Source organism: Schistocerca piceifrons, chromosome 3, assembly GCF_021461385.2.
Source record: "Schistocerca piceifrons isolate TAMUIC-IGC-003096 chromosome 3, iqSchPice1.1, whole genome shotgun sequence".
NCBI lineage: Eukaryota > Metazoa > Arthropoda > Insecta > Orthoptera > Acrididae > Schistocerca > Schistocerca piceifrons.
Window position 1 is genome coordinate 893068012 of NC_060140.1, and position 27360 is coordinate 893095371.

General features: G+C 38.1%; 1 protein-coding gene across 2 annotated transcripts in view; it reads right to left on the minus strand.

The window, feature by feature from the left end:
- Positions 1 to 27360, minus strand: part of LOC124788198 (F-box/LRR-repeat protein 4) — a 166034-nt gene that overhangs the window by 43106 nt on the left and 95568 nt on the right. For both annotated transcript variants that reach the window (XM_047255378.1, XM_047255379.1), the window contains exons 7-11: positions 25539 to 25663; positions 25099 to 25208; positions 24664 to 24825; positions 9566 to 9731; positions 1161 to 1352 (exon numbers count right to left, since the gene is read on the minus strand). In XM_047255378.1, coding sequence (XP_047111334.1) covers positions 1161 to 1352; positions 9566 to 9731; positions 24664 to 24825; positions 25099 to 25208; positions 25539 to 25663 — 755 coding nt within the window. The remainder of the gene's footprint in view (positions 1 to 1160; positions 1353 to 9565; positions 9732 to 24663; positions 24826 to 25098; positions 25209 to 25538; positions 25664 to 27360) is intronic.

Consider the following 27360-nt stretch of genomic DNA (forward strand, 5'->3'; position numbering starts at 1 on the left):
TGTGGGATATGGGACTTTTCTAAATCAAATTGTAGCTGGAACTGGCTTTTGGTTTATTGTTAATTAAATTCTTTATTGTCCACGTTACTGAAAAAGCACACGATTGGCCGACTGGAGAAAACAATGTGGAGAGCAGTAAATGCAGGACTCTCACTAATATCTTCATAGCAACGTTACATTCAAATTCCATATAACCCCTAAAAACAAAGAGTCCAGCTCAGTTACCAATCTCTACAATTGGATTACGTATAACTGTATTGTTCCTTGAATATTACACAGTTATTTAGGGCATATGGATGAAGATTTCTATTAGTTCAGTGATAATAAAAATAATGTCAATAATGTGGAGATAATAATGGCTTCTCTATTGTGAAGGAATGTTGTGGCTTTTTGTGAGCAATTACTGCAAGTTAATCATGTTGATCTAACTTGTAATATCTATATACTCTTTAAGCCTGGTTTAAGGCTGCTTCTTGTTTGTCCAACAAAAAAAGTCTATAAATTGATATGTGATCTTACATGTGCTAGATGTATCTTTGGAGAGGAAATTCAAGAATGTGGAAAGAAACTGAAGTATCATGTGTTACCCAAGTGCAGTTCTGCAAATAGATTTATGAATTATTTTAATGCTACTGCGTTAATCTGAACTAACTGTGTTCTAACCTAATCTATCAATTTTTCCGAATTCCCTAGAAGACACTATTCATTGTGGTAGAATGATGTATATACAGTTTGCAATCAGATTGCAACAGTCCTGGTACGGGGAACATGCAATGCAGGAAGTGACTGTTCTGCCACAAATTTTTCGCTTGAGGAGAGCTCATTCATAAGCCAAAGGCATATGTACTTCCTGTTATATGCCTTTTCAAGAGTGAAAATGTTTCTACATTTTAAGTACATGTTCAAACTTCCACTATTTAGACAAACTGATAAGTAAGTGGAATGATATGAAACAAGACCTTAAACTATTCTGTAAATGTTGATATTTTGGCTCTGCAATTGATGATGAGCACAATGTCCAAAACTAGTTCAGCAAAAAACATTTACTTTCTGCAACATTTGTCACTAACCATATCACAAAGACCTGCCTCTGCCTTGAAGTGTATTTTGTAGCAGTTAGAATAACATACAAAAAATTACAAGTGAGACAAAATACTCACTTAAGACATATTTCTCTGGAAATACATCTGACACCCATGAGATCAACTTGTTCCATCTTAGGGCAGTTTTCAATGAAAAGATCCAGGTCCCGGTCACTCACACCTCTCAGAGCAGCAAGGAACAGTTTTTTGAGACGGGGGCAGCCTTTAGCCAACGCATGCAAGCTGTCGCCTGGTGTTCCAAAACCAAGACTGCAAAAGTAAAATGAGCAATTCTTCAACTCAAAACTTGAACTCACATCTCTATAAATAGCAGCACTCTCTGTCAAGGTCAGTTCTGTTCTGGCCTTTTGTTGGAGTTCATAGTAAACATGCTTCTAGTGTTAAGTATTGTACTTCACTGATGATCCTACTTTCAGATTTGGACTCTTTTCTGGTTACAATGTGACAATATAATTCTTTGCTCTTTTGCTCATAATCACAACACTTAATAATTAGTGATCCTCTCTAAGTATCATGATGAGTTTGCTTAATAAGAAAGACTAAAATCTATTGATACGAGATGAAATTCATTATTTTCTTTCGTAAAGAATCCTTTAAAGATTAGGTTAAAAATATCACATTACAATTAGTTGATAATTAATAATCTTTAATCATCTCCTGAATCATATTAAACAAATAACACTATTTCTCGAGATCACAAGTGTTTAAATGCATTTCATGTTGTATAGGGACAACTGAAGATTTTCTCACTTGTTGTGGCCTTCAGTCTGAAGACTGGTTTGATGTGGCTCTCCAAGCTACTGTATCCTGTGCAAGCCTCTTCATCTCCGAATAACTACTGCAACTTACATCCTTCTGAATCTGCTTAGTGTATTCATTTATTGCTCTCCCTTAACAATTTTTACCCCTCACACTTTTCTCCAGTACTGAAATGGTGATCCCTTGATGTCTCAGAATGTGTCCCATCAACCAATCTCTTCTTCTAGTCGGTTTTGTCACAATCTCCCCAATTCCATTCAGTACTTCCTCGTTAATTAAGTGATCCACCCAGCTAATCTTCACCATTCTGTAGCACCATATTTCAAAAGCTTATATTCTCTTCTTGTCTACACTGTTTATCAACCATGTTTCACTTCCACACATGGCTACACTCCAAACACTTTCAGAAAAGGCTTTCTAATACTCACATTTATATTTGATGTTAACAAATTTCTCTTCTTCAGAAATTTTTTTCTTGCCAATGTCAGTCTACATTTTATATCCTCTCTACTTCAGCTATCATGTTATTTTACTACCCCAAATAGCAGAACTCATCTACTACTTTGAGTGTCTTGTTTCCTAATCTAATTCCCTCAGCATCACCTGACTTAATTTGACTAAATTCCATTACCCTTTCTGGCTATTCCATTATCCTTTCTGGCTATTGTTGATGTTCATCAAATACCCTCCTCTCAAGACACTGCCCATTCCATTCAACTGCTCTTCTCAGTCCTTTGCTGTCTCCAACAGAATTACAACGTCATCGGCAAACTCAAAGTTTTTATTTCTTCTCCCTAAACTTTAATTCCTTCTCTAAATATTTCTTTGGTTTCCTTTACTGCTTGCTCAATGTTGAGACTGAATAACATAGGGGATAGGCAACAACTCTGTCTCACTCCCTTCTCAACCACTGCTTCCTTTTCATGCCCTTCGACTCTTGTACCTGGTGTCTGGTTTCTGTACAAGTTGTAAATAGCCTTTCACTCCCTGTATTTTACTCCTGCTACCTTCAAAATTTGAAAGAGAGTATTCCAGTCAAAACTGTCAAAAGCTTTCTCAAAGTCTACAAATGCTATAAACATAGGTTTACCTTTCCTTGACCTATCTTGTAAGATAAGTCATAGGGTCGGTATTGCCTTGTATGTGCCCACATTTCTCCAGAATCCAAAATGATTTTCCCCGAGGTCTGCATCTACCAGTTCTTCCATTCTTCTGTAAAGAATTTGGGTTTGTATTTTGCAACCACGACTTATTACTCTTACAGTTTGACAATATTCACACAGTTGGCATCTGCTCTCTTTGGAATTGAAATTATTATATACGTCTTGAAGTCTGTGGGTATTTCGCCTGTCTCATACATCTTGCTCACCACATGGAATAGTTTTGTCATGGCTGGCTCTCCCAAGGCTATAAGTAGAACAGACAGAATGTGGCCTACTTCTGGGGCCTTGTTTTGGCTAAGGTGTTACAGTGGTTTGTCAAATTTTTCTCTCAGTATCATGTCTCCAATCTCATCTTTATCCATGTCCTCTTTCATTTCTGTAATACTGTCTGCAAGTTGTTCTTCCTTGTATAGACCCTCAATATGCTCCTACCAACTTTCAGCTTTCCCTTCTTTGCATAGGCCTGGTTTTCCATCTGAGCTCTCGATATTCATACAGTTGCTTCTCTTGCCTCCAAAGGCCTGTTTAATTTTCATGTAGCCAGTATCTACCTTTCCCCTAAAGATAAATGCTTCTAAGCCCTTACATCTGCCCTCTAGCCATTCCTGCTTAGCCATCTTGCACTGCCTGTCAATCCCATTTTTTAGATGTTTGTACTATCTTCCACCTGTCCCATTTACAGCATTTTCATCCTCTGCAGCCTTCACTACTTCATCTCTCAAAGCTACCCATTTATCTTCTACTGTGTTCCTTTCCCCTGTTCCAATCAATCGTTGCCCAATACTCCCTCTGAAACTTTCAACAACCTCCCATTCTTTCAACTTATCCAGGTCCCATCACCTTAATTTCCAGTCCCCCTTAACAATTAAATTTTCGTATCCATTACAATTTTTACCCCTCACACTTTTCTCCAGTACTGAAATGGTGATCCCTTGATGTCTCAGAATGTGTCCCATCAACCAATCTCTTCTTCTAGTCGGTTTTGTCACAATCTCCCCAATTCCATTCAGTACTTCCTCGTTAATTAAGTGATCCACCCAGCTAATCTTCACCATTCTGTAGCACCATATTTCAAAAGCTTATATTCTCTTCTTGTCTACACTGTTTATCAACCATGTTTCACTTCCACACATGGCTACACTCCAAACACTTTCAGAAAAGGCTTTCTAATACTCACATTTATATTTGATGTTAACAAATTTCTCTTCTTCAGAAATTTTTTTCTTGCCAATGTCAGTCTACATTTTATATCCTCTCTACTTCAGCTATCATGTTATTTTACTACCCCAAATAGCAGAACTCATCTACTACTTTGAGTGTCTTGTTTCCTAATCTAATTCCCTCAGCATCACCTGACTTAATTTGACTAAATTCCATTACCCTTTCTGGCTATTCCATTATCCTTTCTGGCTATTGTTGATGTTCATCAAATACCCTCCTCTCAAGACACTGCCCATTCCATTCAACTGCTCTTCTCAGTCCTTTGCTGTCTCCAACAGAATTACAACGTCATCGGCAAACTCAAAGTTTTTATTTCTTCTCCCTAAACTTTAATTCCTTCTCTAAATATTTCTTTGGTTTCCTTTACTGCTTGCTCAATGTTGAGACTGAATAACATAGGGGATAGGCAACAACTCTGTCTCACTCCCTTCTCAACCACTGCTTCCTTTTCATGCCCTTCGACTCTTGTACCTGGTGTCTGGTTTCTGTACAAGTTGTAAATAGCCTTTCACTCCCTGTATTTTACTCCTGCTACCTTCAAAATTTGAAAGAGAGTATTCCAGTCAAAACTGTCAAAAGCTTTCTCAAAGTCTACAAATGCTATAAACATAGGTTTACCTTTCCTTGACCTATCTTGTAAGATAAGTCATAGGGTCGGTATTGCCTTGTATGTGCCCACATTTCTCCAGAATCCAAAATGATTTTCCCCGAGGTCTGCATCTACCAGTTCTTCCATTCTTCTGTAAAGAATTTGGGTTTGTATTTTGCAACCACGACTTATTACTCTTACAGTTTGACAATATTCACACAGTTGGCATCTGCTCTCTTTGGAATTGAAATTATTATATACGTCTTGAAGTCTGTGGGTATTTCGCCTGTCTCATACATCTTGCTCACCACATGGAATAGTTTTGTCATGGCTGGCTCTCCCAAGGCTATAAGTAGAACAGACAGAATGTGGCCTACTTCTGGGGCCTTGTTTTGGCTAAGGTGTTACAGTGGTTTGTCAAATTTTTCTCTCAGTATCATGTCTCCAATCTCATCTTTATCCATGTCCTCTTTCATTTCTGTAATACTGTCTGCAAGTTGTTCTTCCTTGTATAGACCCTCAATATGCTCCTACCAACTTTCAGCTTTCCCTTCTTTGCATAGGCCTGGTTTTCCATCTGAGCTCTCGATATTCATACAGTTGCTTCTCTTGCCTCCAAAGGCCTGTTTAATTTTCATGTAGCCAGTATCTACCTTTCCCCTAAAGATAAATGCTTCTAAGCCCTTACATCTGCCCTCTAGCCATTCCTGCTTAGCCATCTTGCACTGCCTGTCAATCCCATTTTTTAGATGTTTGTACTATCTTCCACCTGTCCCATTTACAGCATTTTCATCCTCTGCAGCCTTCACTACTTCATCTCTCAAAGCTACCCATTTATCTTCTACTGTGTTCCTTTCCCCTGTTCCAATCAATCGTTGCCCAATACTCCCTCTGAAACTTTCAACAACCTCCCATTCTTTCAACTTATCCAGGTCCCATCACCTTAATTTCCAGTCCCCCTTAACAATTAAATTTTCGTATCCATTACCTAACTGAATTACTTATTTTATCTCATCATAAATTTCTTCAATCTCAGTCCGTAACAATTTACCAAATGAGGTGACACAATATAAGACATTGGAATCGCACTCAGGACCATCATGATTTCAATTCCTATCCAGATTTAGGTTCTCCATGGTTTCTTTTCCCGAGGAAATGCAGCTTTACTGTATGATTAAATGATAATGGCGTCCTCTTGGGTAAAATATTCCGGAGGTAAAATAGTCCCCCATTCGGATCTCCGGGCGGGGACTCCTCAAGAGGACGTCGTTATCAGGAGAAAGAAAACTGGTGTTCTACGGATCGGAGCGTGGAATGTCAGATCCCTTAATCGGGCAAGTAGGTTAGAAAATTTAAAAAGGGAAATGGATAGGTTGAAGTTAGTTATAGTGGGAATTAGTGAAGTTCGGTGGCAGGAGGAACAAGACTTTTGGTCAGGTGATTACAGGGTTATAAATAAAAAATCAAATAGGGGTAATGCAGGAGTAGGTTTAATAATGAATAAGAAAATAGGAGTGTGCGTTAGCTACTACAAACAGCATAGTGAACGCATTATTGTGGCCAAGATAGACACAAAGCCCATGCCTACTACAGTAGTACAAGTTTATATGCCAACTAGCTCTGCAGATGATGAAGAAATAGATGAAATGTATGACGAGATAAAAGAAATTATTCAGGTAGTGAAGGGAGACGAAAATTTAATAGTCATGGGTGACTGGAATTCGTCAGTAGGAAAAGGGAGAGAAGGAAACTTAGTAGGTGAATATGGATTGGGGGGGAAGAAATGAAAGAGGAAGCCGCCTTGTAGAATTTTGCACAGAGCATGACTTAATCATAGCTAACACTTGGTTCAAGAATCATAAAAGAAGGTTGTATACCTGGAAGAATCCTGGAGACACTAAGAGGTATCAGATAGATTATATAATGGTAAGACAGAGATTTAGGAACCAGGTTTTAAATTGTAAGACAGTTCCAGGGGCAGATGTGGATTCTGACCACAATCTATTGGTTATGAACTGCAGATTGAAACTGAAGAAACTGCAAAAAGGTGGGAATTTAAGGAGATGGGACCTGGATAAACTGAAAGAACCAGAGGTTGTAGAGAGTTTCAGGGAGAGCATAAGGGAACAACTGACAGGAATGGGCGAAAGAAATACAGTAGAAGAAGAATGGGTAGCTCTGAGGGATGAAGTAGTGAAGGCAGCAGAGGATCAAGTAGGTAAAAAGACGAGGGCTAATAGAAATCCTTGGGTAACAGAAGAAATATTGAATTTAATTGATGAAAGGAGAAAATATAAAAATGCAGTAAATTAGAAGCAGGCAAAAAGGAACACAAACGTTTCAAAAATGAGATCGACAGGAAGTGCAAAATGGCTAAGCAGGGGTGGGTAGAGGACAAATGTAAAGATGTAGAGGCTTGTCTCACTAGGGGTAAGATAGATACTGCCTACAGGAAAATTAAAGAGACCTTTGGAGAGAAGAGAACCACTTGTATGAATATCAAGAACTCAGATGGCAACCCAGTTCTAAGCAAAGAAGGGAAGGCAGAAAGGTGGAAGGAGTATATAGAGGGTCTATACAAGGGCGATGTGCTTGAGGACAATATTATGGAAATGGAAGAGGATGTAGATGAAGACAAAATGGGAGATAAGATACTGCGTGAAGAGTTTGACAGAGCACTGAAAGACCTGAGTCGAAACAAGGCCACGGGAGTAGACAACATTCCATTAGATCTACTGATGGCCTTGGGAGAGCCAGTCATGACAAAACTCTACCATCTGGTGAGCAAGATGTATGAGACAGGCGAAATTCCCTCAGACTTCAAGAAGAATATAATAATTCCAATCCCAAAGAAAGCAGGTGTTGACAGATGTGAAAATTACCGAACTATCAGTTTAATAAGTCACAGCTGCAAAATACTAACGCGAATTCTTTACAGACGAATGGAAAAACTGGTAGGAGCGGACCTCGGGGAAGATCAGTTTGGATTCCGTAGAAAGGTTGGAACACGTGAGGCAATACTAACCTTACGACTTATCTTAGAAGAAAGATTAAGAAAAGGCAAACCTATGTTTCTAGCATTTGTAGACTTAGAGAAAGCTTTTGACAATGTTAACTGGAATACTCTCTTTCAAATTCTGAAGGTGGCAGGGGTAAAATACAGGGAGCGAAAGGCTATTTACAATTTGTACAGAAACCAGATGGCAGTTATAAGGGTCGAGGGGTATGAAAGGGAAGCAGTGGTTGGGAAAGGAGTGAGACAGGGTTGTAGCCTCTCCCCGATGTTATTCAATCTGTATATTGAGCAAGCAGTAAAGGAAACAAAAGAAAAATTCGGAGTAGGTATTAAATTTCATGGAGAAGAAGTAAAAACTTTGAGGTTCGCCGATGATATTGTAATTCTGTCAGAGACAGCAAAGGACTTGGAAGAGCAGTTGAACGGAATGGACAGTGTCTTGAAAGGAGGATATAAGATGAACATCAACAAAAGCAAAACGAGGATAATGGAATGTAGTCAAATTAAATCGGGTGATGCTGAGGGGATTAGATTAGGAAATGAGACACTTAAAGTAGTAAAGGAGTTTTGCTATTTAGGGAGTAAAATAACTGATGATGGTCGAAGTAGAGAGGATATAAAATGTAGACTGGCAATGGCAAGGAAATCGTTTCTGAAGAAGAGAAATTTGTTAACATCGAGTATAGATTTAAGTGTCAGGAAGTCGTTTCTGAAAGTATTTGTATGGAGTGTAGCCATGTATGGAAGTGAAACATGGACGATAACTAGTTTGGACAAGAAGAGAATAGAAGCTTTCGAAATGTGAAGCTACAGAAGAATGCTGAAGATAAGGTGGGTAGATCACGTAACTAATGAGGAGGTATTGAATAGGATTGGGGAGAAGAGAAGTTTGTGGCACAACTTGACTAGAAGAAGGGATCGGTTGGTAGGACACGTTTTGAGGCATAAAGGGATCACAAATTTAGCATTGGAGGGCAGCGTGGAGGGTAAAAATCGTAGAGGGAGACCAAGAGATGAATACACTAAGCAGATTCAGAAGGATGTAGGTTGCAGTAGGTACTGGGAGATGAAGAGGCTTGCACAGGATAGAGTAGCATGGAGAGCTGCATCAAACCAGTCTCAGGACTGAAGACCACAACAACAACAACATGGTTTCTTTGGAAAGGACATGAAGAATTTCTTTCCCTAGTCCACACCTGTCCCCTGTCTCTAATGACTTTGTTAATGATGACACGTTCAACTGTAAATCTTTCTTCTTTCATAAAATCTTTACAATACTGGGGTCATTATAGATGAACCACTATCTTAACTGAATATGGACTGGGCAAGGAAAAGGTCTAGCTTTCATTCTCACATTAACTGCAATGTTGAATATTGTGAACAACATTTTACTGTTAACTTCTTAAGAACTCAGCAACAGGTCTTACTGACTGCTTGTTGATAGCAGTGACAGGATTGTGAAAGCACCTCTGAACAACAGTTTGTAACTGGATGTCACAAAGTGTTATGTATCTATAATGGTAATGAAGAAAAGTGCAGTTTCACTACAGCGAGGATGAGTCCCATTTTCGCTAAACAAATATGGAAAACTGCCCAAAAACCATACTCATGCTGGCCAGTGTATGAGAACAACAGTCATTAATCTGCACACAAATTCAAATTTCAATAAAAAATACACGTAAGGATATTACCAAGTAAAACATTATTGACTTACCACCAACCAAAATCTACTTCTTCTAATTTGTGGCATTGGCTCAGTGCCTTCATTCCAACTGATGTCAATGAAGTTGCTTTCCAAAAGTCAACAGATATTAAATCCTTGTTGTATTCACCCAAAATTGCTGCTATTTTATCCATGTCTTCCACATGCACACAAGAACCTGCAAGAATTTTACTTGTTGTATCACCAAATAACAAATGCCTTGACAGTTTTCTACAAAACAACAGTGAACAAACTAATGAAGCAAGGAAAAGTAACAATTATTAACACTTATAAGATGAACTGGCACAAAAGTAAAATAAGGGTAATGGAATGTAGACCAAGACAGGTGGTGCAAAGGGAATTAGATTAGGGAATGGGGCACTGAAAGTAGTATAAGAGTTTTCTTAATTCCAGGCCAGAATAGCTGACAAAGGTAGAAGTAATGCAAACGTAAGCTGTAGACTTCCAAGAATAGGATCCCAGGGATCCTGTGCTCGAGATTGTCCTTAACAGGGTGTAGCATCTCCTTTATTGTCTTAGAATGTTGGAGAACAGATCTTACACCTCGTCTTTCCAGAGATCAACCTATTTTGCCGGATGTAGTGCTGCAGAAAGGAATGAATGCAATTGATGGCTCATCATATCTATGTTCAACATTTTCACATTCCCTTTTCTTAAAGAACACTGAACATTGCGTGATCCATAGCTGTTTTTATATAAATGTGCTTAAGGTGATAAATTTCAGAATTCAAGTGGTCTTTGTCAGAAACAGTTATTGCTCTGTGTATTAGTGTACTTAAAACTGCTCTCTTCTGAAATGAATAGTGAGAACTCTAGGCGCTAAGACATAAATCAGTGTGTATTGGCTTGTGGTATACTGAGTTGCCAAGGTATATGTCTGACTTTCATTGTACAAAATCTCAGCAGTGTAGGGAAACAAGCTCTCGATGCACAGAAGAGCCAGAGGTATTCACTACACTGGTTATGTTACGACAGAAGTGGTGGCCCCACCAGCACATGTTGACACCATCTGCGACAGCACTGCATAATTACCAAACAATCAGAAGCCATCTAGGGCTGTGTAAGGCCATCACAGTAACAGATTTGACAGTCAGTTGCTCCTGATGATGATGATGATGATGGGAGTAATTATCGAAAGCTTGAGGTTTTACCGTCAACTGATGTGGCAAGAAATCCGAGAATATTTTTGAATGGTCCAAAATGTGCTGGGACTTTCAAAACTGAGTTAATTAATTCAGCAATAAGCAAATCTTTAGAGCCACAGAATAACGAATTACTTCATGTCATTCTTACTGTTTTAGAAACATGGCATTTTCTCTACGCGGGAGAATAACAACGCCCTGCCATTACAATTGCCTTTAGTACTCTAGGTCTTCAAATTCAACTCTGAACTCAAGTTAGAATCTTCATATTGGTCTGATGCTTCTGACAAATTATCATGCTCCTGTGCATGGTGATACCTCTGAGTTCATCACAACACTACTTTTCTCAACACTCCATCACTTGAAGCACTACAGTCAACTCATGTATAATAAGCTCACCAGACAAAATATTAGTCACTCTCTTCAAACAGCACTCTGGTCACTTTCACTGACTAGTTTAGAGCACTGTAGGTAGTGTAGAACGCACATTATCACTAACAGTTACATTTTAATAACTGTTTTGTGCAGACATGGTTCGTGTATCTATCACAGTAATTTCTGTGTGGCTATAATGACAGAACAAGTTCTTTCCAATGAGCAGTTGGAAGCATTAGTAAATGCATCTGACAGCGAGGAGAATATTTCTGAAGAAGAAAATCAAATCAATGATGACAACACTGATTCTTCATCTTATTGAAAAGACATGGCAGATGCTGATGCCTCTAATAACAATTTGCAAGCTGTTCAACTGACTCACACTAAAAACAAAATCACATGGAGCTTAGAACCTTTTCCGTGAACTGGAACAGCATCTAATGCAAACATTATTGAACTGACTCCCAGTGCAACAGAATACACCATCGCCAAGGTAAGTGATGTAAAATCATCTTTTCAAATTATGTCAAACAATAAAGTTCAGAGCATTATGGTGGAGATTAATAATATTGAGAGTCAAAGAGTTTATGGAGATGGTTATTACTGGCTGGTGTGAATAAATCATATGGTGAATCAACAAAGAATCTGTGGTATCCAGAAACACATAGAGCCATCTTTCCTGCTGTAATGTCACTAAAATGGTACTGTTGCATCTCATGTATTACATTTCGATGACAAGTCTGATTGAAGAGCACGAAGAGTAAATGACAAGTTGGTACCTATAAGAGTGAAAATACTTTCAAAATTATATAATCCTAGCACATATGTAACCGTGGATGAACAATGGTAGCTTTCCGAGGATGCTGTCCATCCAAACAATATATACTGAGCAAAGCCTCGGAATATGCGGTAAAAATATGGACACTGTGTGATAGTACTACTTCTTATGTTTTAAAGATACAAATCTCTACAGGAAAATTACTTGGACAAGCACATGAGAAAAATCAAGGTATGAGGGTTCAATGGATCTGATGTATAAGGTAAAAGGACAAAACATCACCTGACAATTTCTTCACACCATATGCATTACGCTAAGGACTTCTCAAAAGACATCTTGCAATTCTGGGGACTGTCAGAAAAGATTAGCCTAAAATTCCTAATAATATAGCAAGTAAAGATAATGTTCATAGTTCAAAGATCCTTTTTACTAAGGATACCACCACTGTATCTTATGTTCCAAGGAAGAACAACCAGGTTGTCCTAATGAGCACAATGCACAACAGTGAGGAAATAAGCAACAGAGAAGACAAGAAGACGGAAATGTTATTGGATTCCATTCCAAGTAAGGTAGCAACTGACCTATTGTATGCACTTATTGGCACCTACACATGCAAGAGAAAAAACCTACCGCTGGCCAATAATCATCTTCTACAATATTACTGACACTTCTGCCTACAATGCTTTTGTGGGGTGGAGAGAAATAAATCAAGGGTTGAAAAAAATGTTCTTTGGAAAAGAAGATTTCTCAATGAATTGGGAATGCTCCCAGTTACTCCTTGTGCTAAAGCCAGAAAAATTTTGTCATGAAATGAACAGTCAGCAGCCACTGTTAGAAGAATACAAACAGGAAGTCCATCAACACCAAGTTCCAGAGGTGGCAACCAAAACTGCAAACATGCCAGATGCAAATTCTGTCCATAAAGTTGTGACAACAAGAGACCAATGAAATGCTCAAATTGTAACACACATTTGTAAAGCTCACGTTAGATACCAATGCACAAATAGTGGAATTAAGTAATACTCTCAAATATTCCTGTGGTGGACAGTTTATATGCTAAGTAAAACTCTATTGCGCAACAGCTCATTGAGGACCAGATCTTACATCACTGCTGAGATTGCAGGCATATAATACCGTAAAATTTGTTTACACTGTAACGAATAAACCTACTTTTAAAATTGTAACACTTTTTAAGAACTTATAAATGCCCTTTAAATACCATATCGGATCATCATGATCTGAGAGAGCATGAGTGTACAGCTTTTTTAAGGAAAGTGGCAGAGTTAAGTGGGTCAATGTGTGGACACAGAATTGCAGAAAGAAACTACTGTGTTTGGACTTGCCTGTGATTATAAAGTGAATGAATTTGGCTGATTTGTTGAAGTATCAGACTGTCCAATATGTCTACAACTAATGGGACCAGCGATGAGTGTCCCTCCTTGACAGCAACAATCAGTTTCAAGCCAACACAAACTACTGCTGTTAGTGAATTCAGGTCCATCCCAACTAGCTTCCGAGCAAGCAATGTGAAAGGAACTGCGTGCAATGGACAATTGGAGGTGGGCACCTCAGAAAAGGCTGCAGTTCACAGCAGCATATAAAAGTGCACGTATTCAATGGGCCATGTTGTTGTTGTTGTGGTCTTCAGTCCTGAGACTGGTTTGATGCAGCTCTCCATGCTACTCTATCCTGTGCAAGCTTCTTCATCTCCCAGTACCTACTGCAACCTACATCGTTCTGAATCTGCTTAGTGTATTGATCTCTTGGTCTCCCTCTACGATTTTTACCCTCCACGCTGCCCTCCAATGCTAAATTTGTGATCCCTTGATGCCTCAAAACATGTCCTACCAATCGATCCCTTCTTCTAGTCAAGTTGTGCCACAAACTTCTCTTCTCCCCAATCCTATTCAATACCTCCTCATTAGTTACGTGATCTCGTGATCTACCCACCTTATCTTCAGCATTCTTCTGTAGCACCACATTTCGAAAGCTTCTATTCTCTTCTTGTCCAAACTGGTTATCGTCCATGTTTCACTTCCATACATGGCTACACTCCATACAAATACTTTCAGAAACGACTTCCTGACACTTAAATCTATACTCGATGTTAACAAATTTCTCTTCTTCAGAAACGATTTCCTTGCCATTGCCAGTCTACATTTTATATCCTCTCTACTTCGACCATCATCAGTTATTTTACTCCCTAAATAGCAAAACTCCTTTACTACTTTAAGTGTCTCATTTCCTAATCTAATCCCCTCAGCATCACCCGATTTAATTTGACTACATTCCATTATCCTCGTTTTGCTTTTGTTGATGTTCATCTTATATCCTCCTTTCAAGACACTGTCCATTCCGTTCAACTGCTCTTGCAAGTCCTTTGCTGTCTCTGACAGAATTACAATGTCATCGGCGAACCTCAAAGTTTTTACTTCTTCTCCATGAATTTTAATACCTACTCCGAATTTTTCTTTTGTTTCCTTTACTGCTTGCTCAATATACAGATTGAATAACATCGGGGAGAGGCTACAACCCTGTCTCACTCCTTTCCCAACCACTGCTTCCCTTTCATGCCCCTCGACTCTTATAACTGCCATCTGGTTTCTGTACAAATTGTAAATAGCCTTTCGCTCCCTGTATTTTACCCCTGCCACCTTCAGAATTTGAAAAAGAGCACTCCAGTTAACATTGTCAAAAGCTTGCATGGGCCATACAACACAGAAATGGGAGGCATGTAGTGTGGTACAAAAGTTTTGACCAGCTCAGGTAACATGTCCACATATAAGCACAAGGCAGCTATTTTAAACTTAGCAGCACTATTGAATTTTAAAAGTATTCAAACTTTCCTTGGCAAAATAAACTACTATGCACGGTTTATCTCTCACGCTGCCAGTATAACATGTCTGCTTAACCAATTACACCCAAAGGGGGCACAGTCTATATGAATGCCTGTCAACACAGCCATGCAATTGTAGCTTCAGGCAGCACACCTTTACTCCCAAAATTCAGGCTCAACCCACCCTTCCCTGTCATTATAGTAATGGATATATGGCATGGGGATGGTGCTCTTCTAGAATGACAAATCAGGTAAAGAGACATTTACCGTATTTACTCGAATCTAAGCCGCACTCGAATCTAAGCCGCACCTGAAAAATGAGACTTGAAATAAAGGAAAAAAAAATTCCCGAATCTAACCCGCACCTGAAATTTGAGTCTCGAAATTCAAGGGGAGAGAAAAGTTTTAGGCTGCACCTCCAAATCGAAACAAAGTTGGTCCATTGTAGTATGAGACACAATTTAGGTCGAATGAATGATGATACAGCTACAGTAGTTTGGTTCGAGTCGTGAGCTAATCAGGTAAGCTTTACCACGTAGCCATTGCTATGCGTCAGGTGCTCCGTCCGTATTTATACGGGTACCCTTCATTTTTCACGTGCTTTGTCTGGTTTGAATCGACTGCTTATTTTGCTTTGATCTGATAAGTGCCGTTTTCTTTGTTATATGTGTTTACGTCACTCTAAGCTGAAAATGCATTACTGTACTGTGTCATGCATTGTTTGTCGCATTCTGATAGTGCATGTTTACGGCCTGTCGCCGCTCGCGGCATGGCTTGTTTTTGTGCGCGCTACCGCCGCGTACAATTTTTTTAAAAAAAGAGAGGAATTGTCTCATTAGCGAAACAATGGCAAGAGACTGCTATTTTTTGTTACTTACACTGCTGCTTTCTTTGATAATGATAAACAAGAACCAAATAATAGACTGCGTATGATACAACATGTTCTGAACGAGAGTTAGGCAAAATTTTTATCCGTTTGAAAATCTTTGCGGCTGCTTCTTTAGTACATCAAATTCTGCACAGAAATTAGAGTCATCTTAGATTTTAAAATCTAGTCAGTTGCCGTGCTTCATTTCTGACAGTATCACTATTAGGCACAAGAATAATACGAATATAAACATGACACGATACGTATATTCTTCCGCGTTTGCTGTTGTCTCACTCTAGTTTCGTAATTTATTAGGCAGACAGGATTTAAATGAGATAGCAGCAAACACGAGCGCTACATATATTCGACGGCAGAAGTTAGTTGTGGCGGCACCTACTAACATTTTTCAGAACTTCTGCATGCTTTGCACTCGATTCTAAGCCGCAGGCGGTTTTTTGGATTACAAAAACCGGAAAAAAAGTGCGGCTTAGATTCGAGTAAATACGGTATCGCCTTTGCTTATAAAACACTGGTGGCAGTGCAAACAAACTATTCACAGATTGAGCAGTCAGACCCTGCATTTATCTACAGAGTCATCATGTTCCACACATGGATCCAAATTTCACCTGGTTATGGATTGTATGCCTTTGGTAGCTACTTTTGTCCCCAAGTATACATACCTGAATGAGCAGCACATCTGTAATGTTGGGCATTGTTACTTAGTTCTTACAGTTATAAAATACAGCTATATAAAAATAATATATGGCTCCGAAAGCTTGCCAATCAGAACACTCTTTTATGTGTGTGTTCTTCTGCCGCTTGGTGAGTAAATTTTTTATCTATACAATTAAATAATTTTAAAAATAATTACCAGGAACCAGGAAACTCATCAGTACACCAGCGCAGGCACAGTGTCACAACTGCTGATGGGGACAGGTTTGACAGAAATGCAGACGTATGTTTTGACAAACACATTACCACCAAGCAGGCGACTGACATTTTTCCATCATGGCCATCGATACAGCACAGGCCACTGCTGAGGATCATAGCAAGTACGACAGTGGATGCTTCACAGATGGCCTGCTTGCTTGGCATTTTCTGCCACCACTTGCTTACAAATGTATTTCCAGCTCAAATATTGCAGTGTCATTGTGTGTGCTACTGACAATTAGCAATGGGTTGAACCAGCTCATTCCTGTGAACTCTTTATTCATTCACTCACACTCAATGGTGAAGCGTTCAATGAAGCAGCTCAATTTGCCATTCAGCAGCTACTCTGTCCGCTATGCCCCACTCACTCAATAAAGCTACATAATACTTAATAACATTACCAAAAAATGGAAGAACTGTGTAACTTTAGGAATCCAATGGTTTGCACAATTACAGCATCTGATCTAATTTAAGTAGATCATAGTTGAAGAGGACATGGAAAAGGTAAACAGAGAAAGCTATCTTTCCTCTTATAATTCAGTCCAAAACAGGATGAATATGTTTACCACTGCCAAGATGATCTATATACCTACCTTAATCAACTTATCATAAATTTTCTTGTCAATATTATTTTTGTGGAGAGTAATAATCCTTTAAATTCACTGGTACAATTTCTGGTAAAATCTCTCTAACTTTTATTTGGAAAGTAGTTTTTGTATCTGTTTGCTGTTATCTGTTATACTATGGCTAGCAACTTGCAATTACAGGAAAATAGTGAAATTTGGTGTTTCACTGATATAGGTGATAGGAAAGCCAAGTGCAACTTTTGTTCAAAGTCTACTTCGTATAAGAGAGGAAATATATTTGATCGTGCTCGTCATGTTTGTATGATGCATCCAACAGTGTCTTTGTTTGTCAAGCATTTACTGCTTTCTGTTCCTGCACCTTTTGATATTCTTTCAGAAGATAGCCCAGATAATCTGCAACCAACATCAGCAATTGTCAGAACCGAACAGCAGTCAGTTCCAGAGTATAACAGTACTTCAATAGCAGTAAGCCGACCTCAAAATCAAGGAACACTTTCTATGTATTTTGCAAAGCCTCTTCCAACCAAAAGAAATCAGGAGATAGATGTCACACTTCTGGAGTCTGCAATGAAAGATTATGTACTGTTTAGCATAGTTAAGAGCAAACATTTTTCTAAAGTTCGTAGGTAAAGTGAATGGTGCTTACACAATGCCAGTATGGAAGACCATTTCCAAAACACTTCTCCAACAACAATATGCTATGATAAAGGGAATGGTGAAAACCAGCATCAATTCCACAGAAGCAGTTGTGTTGACAATGGATGTGTGGACTTCAATCAGAAATGAGAGATATCTGATGTTGACAGCACACTTTGTTAAGGACCTGGAGCTGGGTCTTCCCCTACAGTGATTACAATACAGTGAAAGGCACACTTCAGAAAATCTCACGGACAAGCTATGATCTGTTACCATGAAATGGGGCACTGAACTGAAAGTCATGTGTATAGTTAGTGACAAAACTGCTAATATTGTGGCAGCTATAAAACTCATAGCTTGTAAACATATCCCCTGTTTTGTACACATCCTGAAGTTTTTTAAAAAAAGTTCACGTCAGTATGAAACTCAAAAAGATGCAGGAACAATTGAAACACTGACACTAAAACAGGATACCATCACAAGGTGGAATTCAATCTTTGCTGTGCCACAAAGAATAGCTGATGTCAAGAATTCCTTGATGTTACTTGTAATTATCAATTATCCAGGTCTTCCAAACTTGACCACAGACAATATAAGACAAGCCTGTGAAGTTCTGAAAGTTTTCAATGGCTGTAAAATGAAGAAATGAGTAGGGATCAGGTGGTCAGTGTGTTGAAGTTTATATTCGTCAACTGGTGGCTGAAGAGCTAAACCAGAATTTCATGGTAGAAAGGATAATTCTACTTTTCCAGAAATAACTTTATTGGATTCTTCATTCAAATTATATGGATTTTCTGATAAAAATTCTGGTGGGAAAGTAAAATTAAGCCTGATCAGGCACTGTGAGAAATACGTGATGCACACATCGACAGCTACTGCAAAAATCCAAATCCCTGTTTCAATCACTGACTCTACTTCTTGTCTCTGGGTTGAATTTGATGAGCTGTTTTTTGAGCTGTAGAGTAATACACGCCCAAGAGATGCTGCAATAGTGGAAGTGGACAAATATTTGCAAGAACACCTATTACAGTGGCACGGCAATATACTTCAATGGTGGTCTGAACGGCTGTCTGTATATGCCCCATACACTGAACTTGCAAAAATGCAACCTCCACACTGTGTGAGAGAGTGTTATCGAAGTCAGGACACCTTATAACAAACAGAAGCAATCGCCTGACAGGAAAAAGAGTGGAACAAATGATGTTTTTAAACACAAATATCTGAACATTAGCTTCAGAATAAATAGGAAGTCCATTTATTTTCATTCATATACTAATTTTTGATTTAATTAGGCTAATCCTCAAAGTGTCATTTAGTGCAAATATGTAAGTAATGTATACAAGATAAATATTCCTACAAGGAGGATTCTCTCTTCATCGTGGATTCTGCGCATGCTTCAGTTCCAGATTCACGAGGTAAGTTGTTTGCTTGCACGCTTGCCGTCTTCACACTGTCAGTGTCTTTGTTTATATCTTTAATGGTGTATGACCACACTGACAGATAGGATGTCACTGTGACATGAAGGGGGGAGAATCATGCAGCACCGACATAGGGAGAGGGAAAGAGGGAGAGTTAGTTAGTTAATTGGTTGCGTGTTCCATTGATCAATCGCACGTTATGGTAGCTGTTATGATGTGGAACGTGTCAAGTGCACAAGAAATGCACATATGAAACAAGATTTTTTAATATATCTATATTACAGTACAGAGTTAAAGTTTAATATTTCTATTATTTACCCCATTCCCTTATATGGCACAACATGCATATACTATATTTATAGATTTATTTATTCCCATGCAAGAATCCATCTATGGTATAGAAGGAGTTGTCAGGGACATATGATTTCAATTTATTTTTGAAGCTATTACTGCTGCCTGTCAGACATTTTATTTCACCAAGTAATTTGTCAAAGATTTTTATAGCAGCATATTTTTCCCCTTTCTGTGTCAAAGATTGGTTGAGTAAAGGATAGTGTAAGTCTTTCTTTTTTCTGGTATTATAATCATGAATGTCACTGTTGTTTTTAAACTGGTCCATGTTGTTGAGAACAAATTTCACTAGTGAGTAAATGTATTGTGATGCTGTTGTAAGAGTTCCCAATCTTTTAAAAAGATGCCTACAAGATGAGCGACTACGAACCCCACACATTATTCTAACGACTTTCTTTTGAGCAGTGAATACTTTTTGTCTAAGTGCTGAGTTAATCCAAAATATTATTCTGTATCACATCAGAGAGTGAAAGTATGCAAAGTATGTTAGCTTACTAATTTCTATATCCTCAAAATTGGCAATTATCCTGATTGCAAAAGTTGCTGAACCTAGTTGCTTTAGAAGACCCAAAATATGAATTTTCCAATTAAGATTCTCATCGATATGTACACCCAAAAACTTAGTATGCTCTACCCTGTCTACTGACTTCTGTTGATGTGTTATATGTATTAAAGGATCTGTACTTTTTGCAGCAAAAAATTGGATTTACTGTGTTTTTTCAAAGTTTAAAGCAAGCCTATTTGCTGAAAACCAATTAATGACTTTTTCAAAGACCTTATTTGCATAATTTTCAATTGGAGTTTCTTTTACTGGATTAATAATGATGCTTGTATCATCAGCAAACAGTGTCAGTTCAGCTTCTTGTTTCAGATAAGAAGGGAGGTCATTCACATATATCAAAAACAGAAGAGGACCCCTGACTGAACCCTGTGGAACACCTAATGTAATTTCACCCCAGTTAGGTGAAGTGGCAAACTTATTTAAATCACTTGACCCATATAAAGAAACTTTTTGTTTCCTGTTCTGTAGGTATGACTTAAACCACTCATATGCTATTCGATTTATACCATCGAATTGTAATTTCTGTAACATAATGTCATGGTTCACACAATCAAATGCTTTTGACAAGTCACAGAAAATGTCTATTGGTGCCATTTTACTATTTAAAAACTCTATTATGTGGACAGTGAAATTGTATATTGCTGTCTCAGTGGAACAGCATTTTTGAAATTGGAACTGTGATTTACTACGTATCCCATTACTGTTGAGATGGCTAACCACTCTTGAATACATTACTTTCTCGAAGATTTTTGAAAATGCTGTAAGCAAGGATAATGGCCATGGCTGAATCAAATGAGTTGCGAATATTATTAAATGTGAGAATTGTGAAGTGTTTGAAATACCAGTTCAATGAAATTGAATGGTTAGCTCACACTTCATACAAGTGAAGCATTCACTTTTAATGACTCAGTCCCAAGCTATCCATCAATCTTGCTGGTGGTGGTGACGAGTGCCGTGTCAACGTTCTCTCAATGAATATGTCCCGTGTTTGCTTCACCATGAACACTGGAACGTGTGCTGGATGAAGAACCTGAGCCTTTGACACGTCAACTGGTCAGCCATTGGCACTGATATTGAAGTCATAGTTCACAAATGTGCCGTCTGCATTTATCAGCAATTTGCACCATCATGTGTGCCGTCTGTACTTATCAGCAATTTCCACTACCATGGAAGTTTGTTCCCTCAGCCTGCATCCACCCAATAGTGGGATCGAATCCGTGCTCACACAATGGGAACATTTCATGACACTATATGGTTAACTATGGACACAATTTCCAGTCACATTCTCATTAACCTCCAGTCAGCCACCACAGACGACATCATCTGGACACTGACAAAATGTTTTGCATTAGAAAACCTGCCATTCACACTGATGTCATGTGATGACCTTCAGTTCACTTCTCAGTTGTTTCAGGTATATGCCAATGGAATTGGTTTGAGCATCTAACGTCAGCACCATTCCACTTGGCATCAAATGATGAGGCCGAGAGGATTTTGTGAACCTTCCAGTTACAGATGAACAAAACTGTGGAAGAATCTTCCACAGAAGTCAACCTTACACTTATTTTGAGAACCTGTTCCAGTAGAAAGGTGAAGTCCCACAGACATACTGCCTGACTGCCAACTATGCACCATCCTCCAACTCCTCCATCTGCAGACATGCAGCATCCAGCAAAAAGCCCACCCATCCCATCATCAACACCCCATTTTCAGGTGGGAAACCTTGTCTTGCATCAGTCTTAAGTCTGTTGACATGGTCAAGTGCCCACCATTGACCGCACCACGAGTGCTATTCATTATTGCTACGGTAGCCAGAGAAGTCACGACACCAGAACCAGTTGTGCTCCACAATCCACAACCATCACAGACCTCTTCACCAACAATAGGATCCACCACAAGAGTGCCACCTACAATTCCGTTCCCATTTCAGCAACTGGCAAAGAACTTGCAGTACCAAGTAAATAGTCATCACAACACTGCTGTCTCCTTGAAGGTCTCTCCCAGCTGGGAAATCACAGACCTTTGTCAGGAGACATTCACCTCTACACACTTGCGGCAGCAGCTCTATGGGATGCAGATTCAACACCAAACCCTGTAATGGATTGGCAGAGTTCGCCATCACTACTGACAACCCAGCTGGAGGAGGCACCACAGCAGGCACCTGCAGAGAAGCCACACCCAGTAATAGCCTCTTTTCCCCAAGATGCAGCTGGCATTGGCCTGATTATTTCTTCCAGTATTCACCAGGTTTAGGTGAGAAGACACTGGTTCTTAAGCCAGCCACAGGCATCAATGTGGTCATCACAGCTACCTCATCCTCACAACCTGCATGATCTATCCAGGCCAACGCACCCTCCAGTCACCTTTTGATGGGGAGACAAATGCTGTGCCCACTGCAATTTTTTTTCTTTTCTCTCTCTCTTTCTTTTTCTCACAGCAAGTGATTTGAGTTATCATCTTTAACATACACAGAGGGCATATGATGACATCTGTAACACTTGAGAAGACTTCAGAAAAATTGCCACTGTAAACTCATTAACAGATAACATTCCAAGCAACAATGGGAAGTGGCAATGTAGCACTCTAGAAAAAAGGAAATTTAATAAAAACAATTTGCAACATCAATATGTAATACAATAATCGACAGTTTTAAAGTGAGGGGGACTGTAGAAAAGCACACAGCATAAGGTATGATGCATGAACTAAAGTTTTTGAAATCTATTGGTCACCATCTTTTAAAAGAATTTAGATAAAATTTAGTAGTGACAATTGTGGGACATATGAACAGCTTGCCAGTAATCAAATTCCACAGAAGATAAATAATGGAAAAGTAGTGGTACAAAGAAATCCAGCCAAGCTGCCTGAAGGGCAGTAGTAAATTTTGGGATTTCCAGGCAATATCTACAGAGACTTTTCAAACTTTATGTTCATTTCTATCTGCATAAATTACAGTGTTGTCCACATCATTAATAGATGAAGACAAGCATCATATAACAGCATTTAATGAAGGGCCTGTAAATGAAAAAAATGTACAACAATTTGGTTTTTAGATTAGATACGTTTTCAAATGTATGCTATTGTTAATATCCAAAATTAAGTTTTGCAGGTCTCTGAGAATACATGTTCACAAAATTTTTAAGAAAATCATTTTCCTCAGCATACCATGTTCAGTGCTGCAACTGTATGTGCTAATCAATGAGGTTCATAACAAGGCATTGAGATTTATGGCAGCAATTTATCAATAAAATTGGTGACCACTAGATGTGATGGTGGTCACATCTTTTATGGGAGTTACACAAAATAAGAACACTTGACAGGCTAACAATTTGTTTTCAGTACTGCATTAAAATAAATTCTTATGAAAAAAAGTCAACTGCTTTTTTAGTCACCTATCTATTTTCTTACTTGTTTCACTAAACCACCTCTGTAGGCTAGTAGTTAGGAGCACTGGTTATTGATGCATCTGTCTCAAGTACCATTCCTTTCATCTCATTTTTCTTTGGTGGAAAGAGCTGGTATAAAATCCACTCTGCCTAGTAAGGCCATGTAAAAAGTGTCCTTGATTAAATAAACATTACAACTGACACTCAAGCCTCCAAAGAAGCATAAAACTGAAAGGCTTACACCATGCTGGAAGCCGAACTATATTTATCAAGTATCTCTATGTTCAAGTTTTCAGTATCACTGGTTTTTGTCACATAAGTCTCATGCTCATTTTTATGGTAATTGCCTTAGGTTCTTTCATGGTGAGAAGATTGGCAGGAGTCATTCAGCTTTATGCATTCAAATGACAATATTCTTGAATAAATAAGAAACTACAGCAAGAAGCAACTGCCTGAGGTGGCATCAGAATGAAAAGCTTGCACCTGGCTGGGAACTACATAACATTTTACTAAAGGATTCTGTCATATGAGAATGACGAGTACAAGAAAATAAAAACAGTTTTTCAGTGTTCGCGAAGAAGCAACTTTTACATGGAGCTGAGAGAGAGCCTCAGTCTATGAATACTGACACCTTTGTGTACACCGATAAAGTCTGCAAGTTAGGTCGATTTTTGTCATACTGATATCTTCTGGCAGTGCTATTTGTCTTGGAAATAGCAATCTACAGCAATAGCAATAAACAGATTATGTTTTCTCCAATATGAATGCAGTGTATCTATGCTTTAACAGGTAAATGATGTTCCACTAAGGTTCATGACTGAGCACCAGTTTAGTTTGGGTCTCTGGAAAGATACAACTGCAATTTGATTTCGTGACTAGGTACTAGATATAAGATCAGCCTGACTGGTGATTAGACTCATTTCTATAAACGATTGCTGTTAAATTTAAACAAAAATAGTGCACTAAATGCAAATATCTTTTACTGGCATTACTAAATAAGGTTCCAAGTGTATAAACCAAATGCTTTTTTTTTTTTTTTTAATTCCTAACTGTTTCCTTGCATTTCTTGCTTATAATTAGTGTACTTCCTAACAGTTGGGAAGTATTGACAATTAAAAACAAAGGCAAAGAAATAAATCTGAATATTCTACATTTTTGAGATTATTCAGCTGGAAACCAAAGTATTTCAACTTTCAAGCAAAATCAATGTCATCATACTTTACCAATGTTCAAGTGCTTCAAGTACTTCAACGCCTTAAGGATATTTTGTAATGGTTCCAGTTCAATTAATGTTCTGTACAGATCCAAGTACTCCAAGTGTTTCAAGTTTGGTACTTTCCTAAACCCTGAATCCAAAACTGAAGTACAATTGCGAAGGCCCAATTCTGTAAAGACAGACAAACAAAATAGCTTAAAAATAACAATAATATATAATTTTATATCTGATATTCATCTTTAATAAAGCTTTGCAGAATTTATCAATGATGTAATGCATCTCAAAAAGTCTTCTAGATGTAGATTTATAGGAAAATAATATTCATTGAATGTTTTACAAATGTAAACTATCCATTCTTCTGTAGGACAGAGATGGCAAACACAGATTAAAACAATACATTCAATGGAGAAAGAATATTATGAATATAACACAGAACACAAACCTTTCAGTCTAGTGCAAGTAAAAGCTATTTTGGAGAGAGCTTCATCATCAATGAATTTACAAGAATGTAAACGTATATGTGTCAGCTGGCTCCCACAATCACTAATAAACCTGAAATAAATAGTAAAAAAATTATCAAACTTCATCTTTATTATTTTATGTAAGTTATATAAGTACTTCAGGAAGACTCTTTAAGTGATATTCAGAACACTAAACAATGCAACTCCCAATGAAAGTTGTGAATGACCTCCTTAACACCAGACTGGCATTTACTTCTACGTTGATTACATCCCGGTCCTGCCCAGATTAATCCCTCATAGCACTCATTTTAAAAATATTATGTTAAATCACTGTATCTGCAAGGTATGAATTCTAGTAAGAGGTTAGCTTAAATGGTTAAGAAATCAGAAGATTAAAAGACCTAAAAATGTGATTACTTACTGAACAAAATCTGCTGACTTAATAGTCTTAGTACCTCCACACCATGACAGATCCAGCTTTTGCAAATGCTGGCAACGTAAAGCTAAGTTATTCAAGGTTTGTCGTGTGACACAGTACCAGTATTCCTGAAAAACAGAATTCATGTTACACCATGATCCTATCTTTCTCCAGATATTATGCCTTAGTACCTAATGGTAGCCACTGAAGAACACACATTAGGCGCTGAATAGCCCAAAAGTGCTTGCCATTTAGCACTGTCCAAGAGGTACGTGTGGCTTACCGACGCTTTAGACTTGGTGAACTACAACTCTATCTTAACTGTAATAACTGAGCTCCTTACCTACGTATACAAAATTAAGAGGATCATAAAATACAAATAACTTCTTCGCAGTTATGTTTATAGTTTCACTTAAATGAAATTCACATTATTAGAACATGAATGGATCACAATTTATTATCTCTGTCAAAGATCCATGTACTTCACCATCTTGGTTGCTATTTTACTGTTCCCCATTTTTCTAACAGTATGTCCTACATTGAAGGCACGTGTGTTCACCAACCTGACATTTCACATGTCTTATTTCACTTTACATACAGAAACAATTTGTAGTGAATTGTATTACTGTTCCCATACAAGCAATCAAGTTACAAACAAAACTTCCTAAATTCTTTCAAGGTTCACAAACATGTATGATATGACTCTCCTCCTTCAATTTACACTGTGATAAAATGGGTAGCTGAATTTAAACAAGACCATGAAAGAGTTTTAAAAGTTCAGTTGCAAAAGAAATGGTTTAAAAATCCCGATATGATCTTGGTGAATCGGAGTACAGTTGTGTGTGAAACTGGTAAAACTGTTGGGATTTCAAAAGAATGCATCCATTACATTTCACACGAAGAATTGCACGTAAGAAAGAATTGTGCAAGACTGGAGGCATATCAACTCAAGACTATTTCCGAACAATGCTTGGCATATTTTTGTAAAAACAAAAGCGTTTTTCTGCATCAGTATTTGACAATGGATGAACTTGGATTGACCATCAAACACTATAATCAAAACAAGAATGGAAACAAAAGTCAGAGGCGACTTCTTCAGCTCCAAAGAAGATGAACAGAATGTCATCACTGGGAAAAGTCATCGCACCAGTGTTTTGGGATGTGAAAGGAACTTATCAATAAACACTTTCAAAAGGGAAAAATAGCTGGGAAACATTATGCTAACCTCCTAACAAATCTGGATGCAAATATTTGAGAAAAAAGAGCTGGTTTGCAGAAGAAAAGAGTCTTCATTAGGACCCAGATTTCCTGTAATATCAAATTAATAATACATGCATAAATATACGTAAAATCCAAAGATTTTTCTTTTTTAAATATAAAACAGAAGTTCACAGTAGGCTAATAAAATGTCTAAGTTAATTCTTAATCAGTGCACTTCTGCTACAAAATACTGAAGTACAAGTGTTTCCTGTTCAAGCATTTAAGTCACACTGGAATGGGTTGCACAATTCATTATACTATTCTTTTCCAAATTCTTTGTTGCCATGCACAGTTTTTTGTCCGACAACATGCTTTTGTAAATAGAGAAGAATCACTCAACTTCACAAGAAGTCAATGGCGCATTTTTATGTGGAGGTATTGTGACAGGAACTATATCCTCATGTGGTTCTACAGTTTCACATTGAAATAAGCAACAGAAAGTAACATGATTTGAGTATCCAGGGTACTTATTCAGCACAGCCAGCAGTTTACTTGAAACTACACTTCTCACTTCACCTGGTACAACATTGATTTTCCAAACTGGATCTTCCATTATCCCCACAGC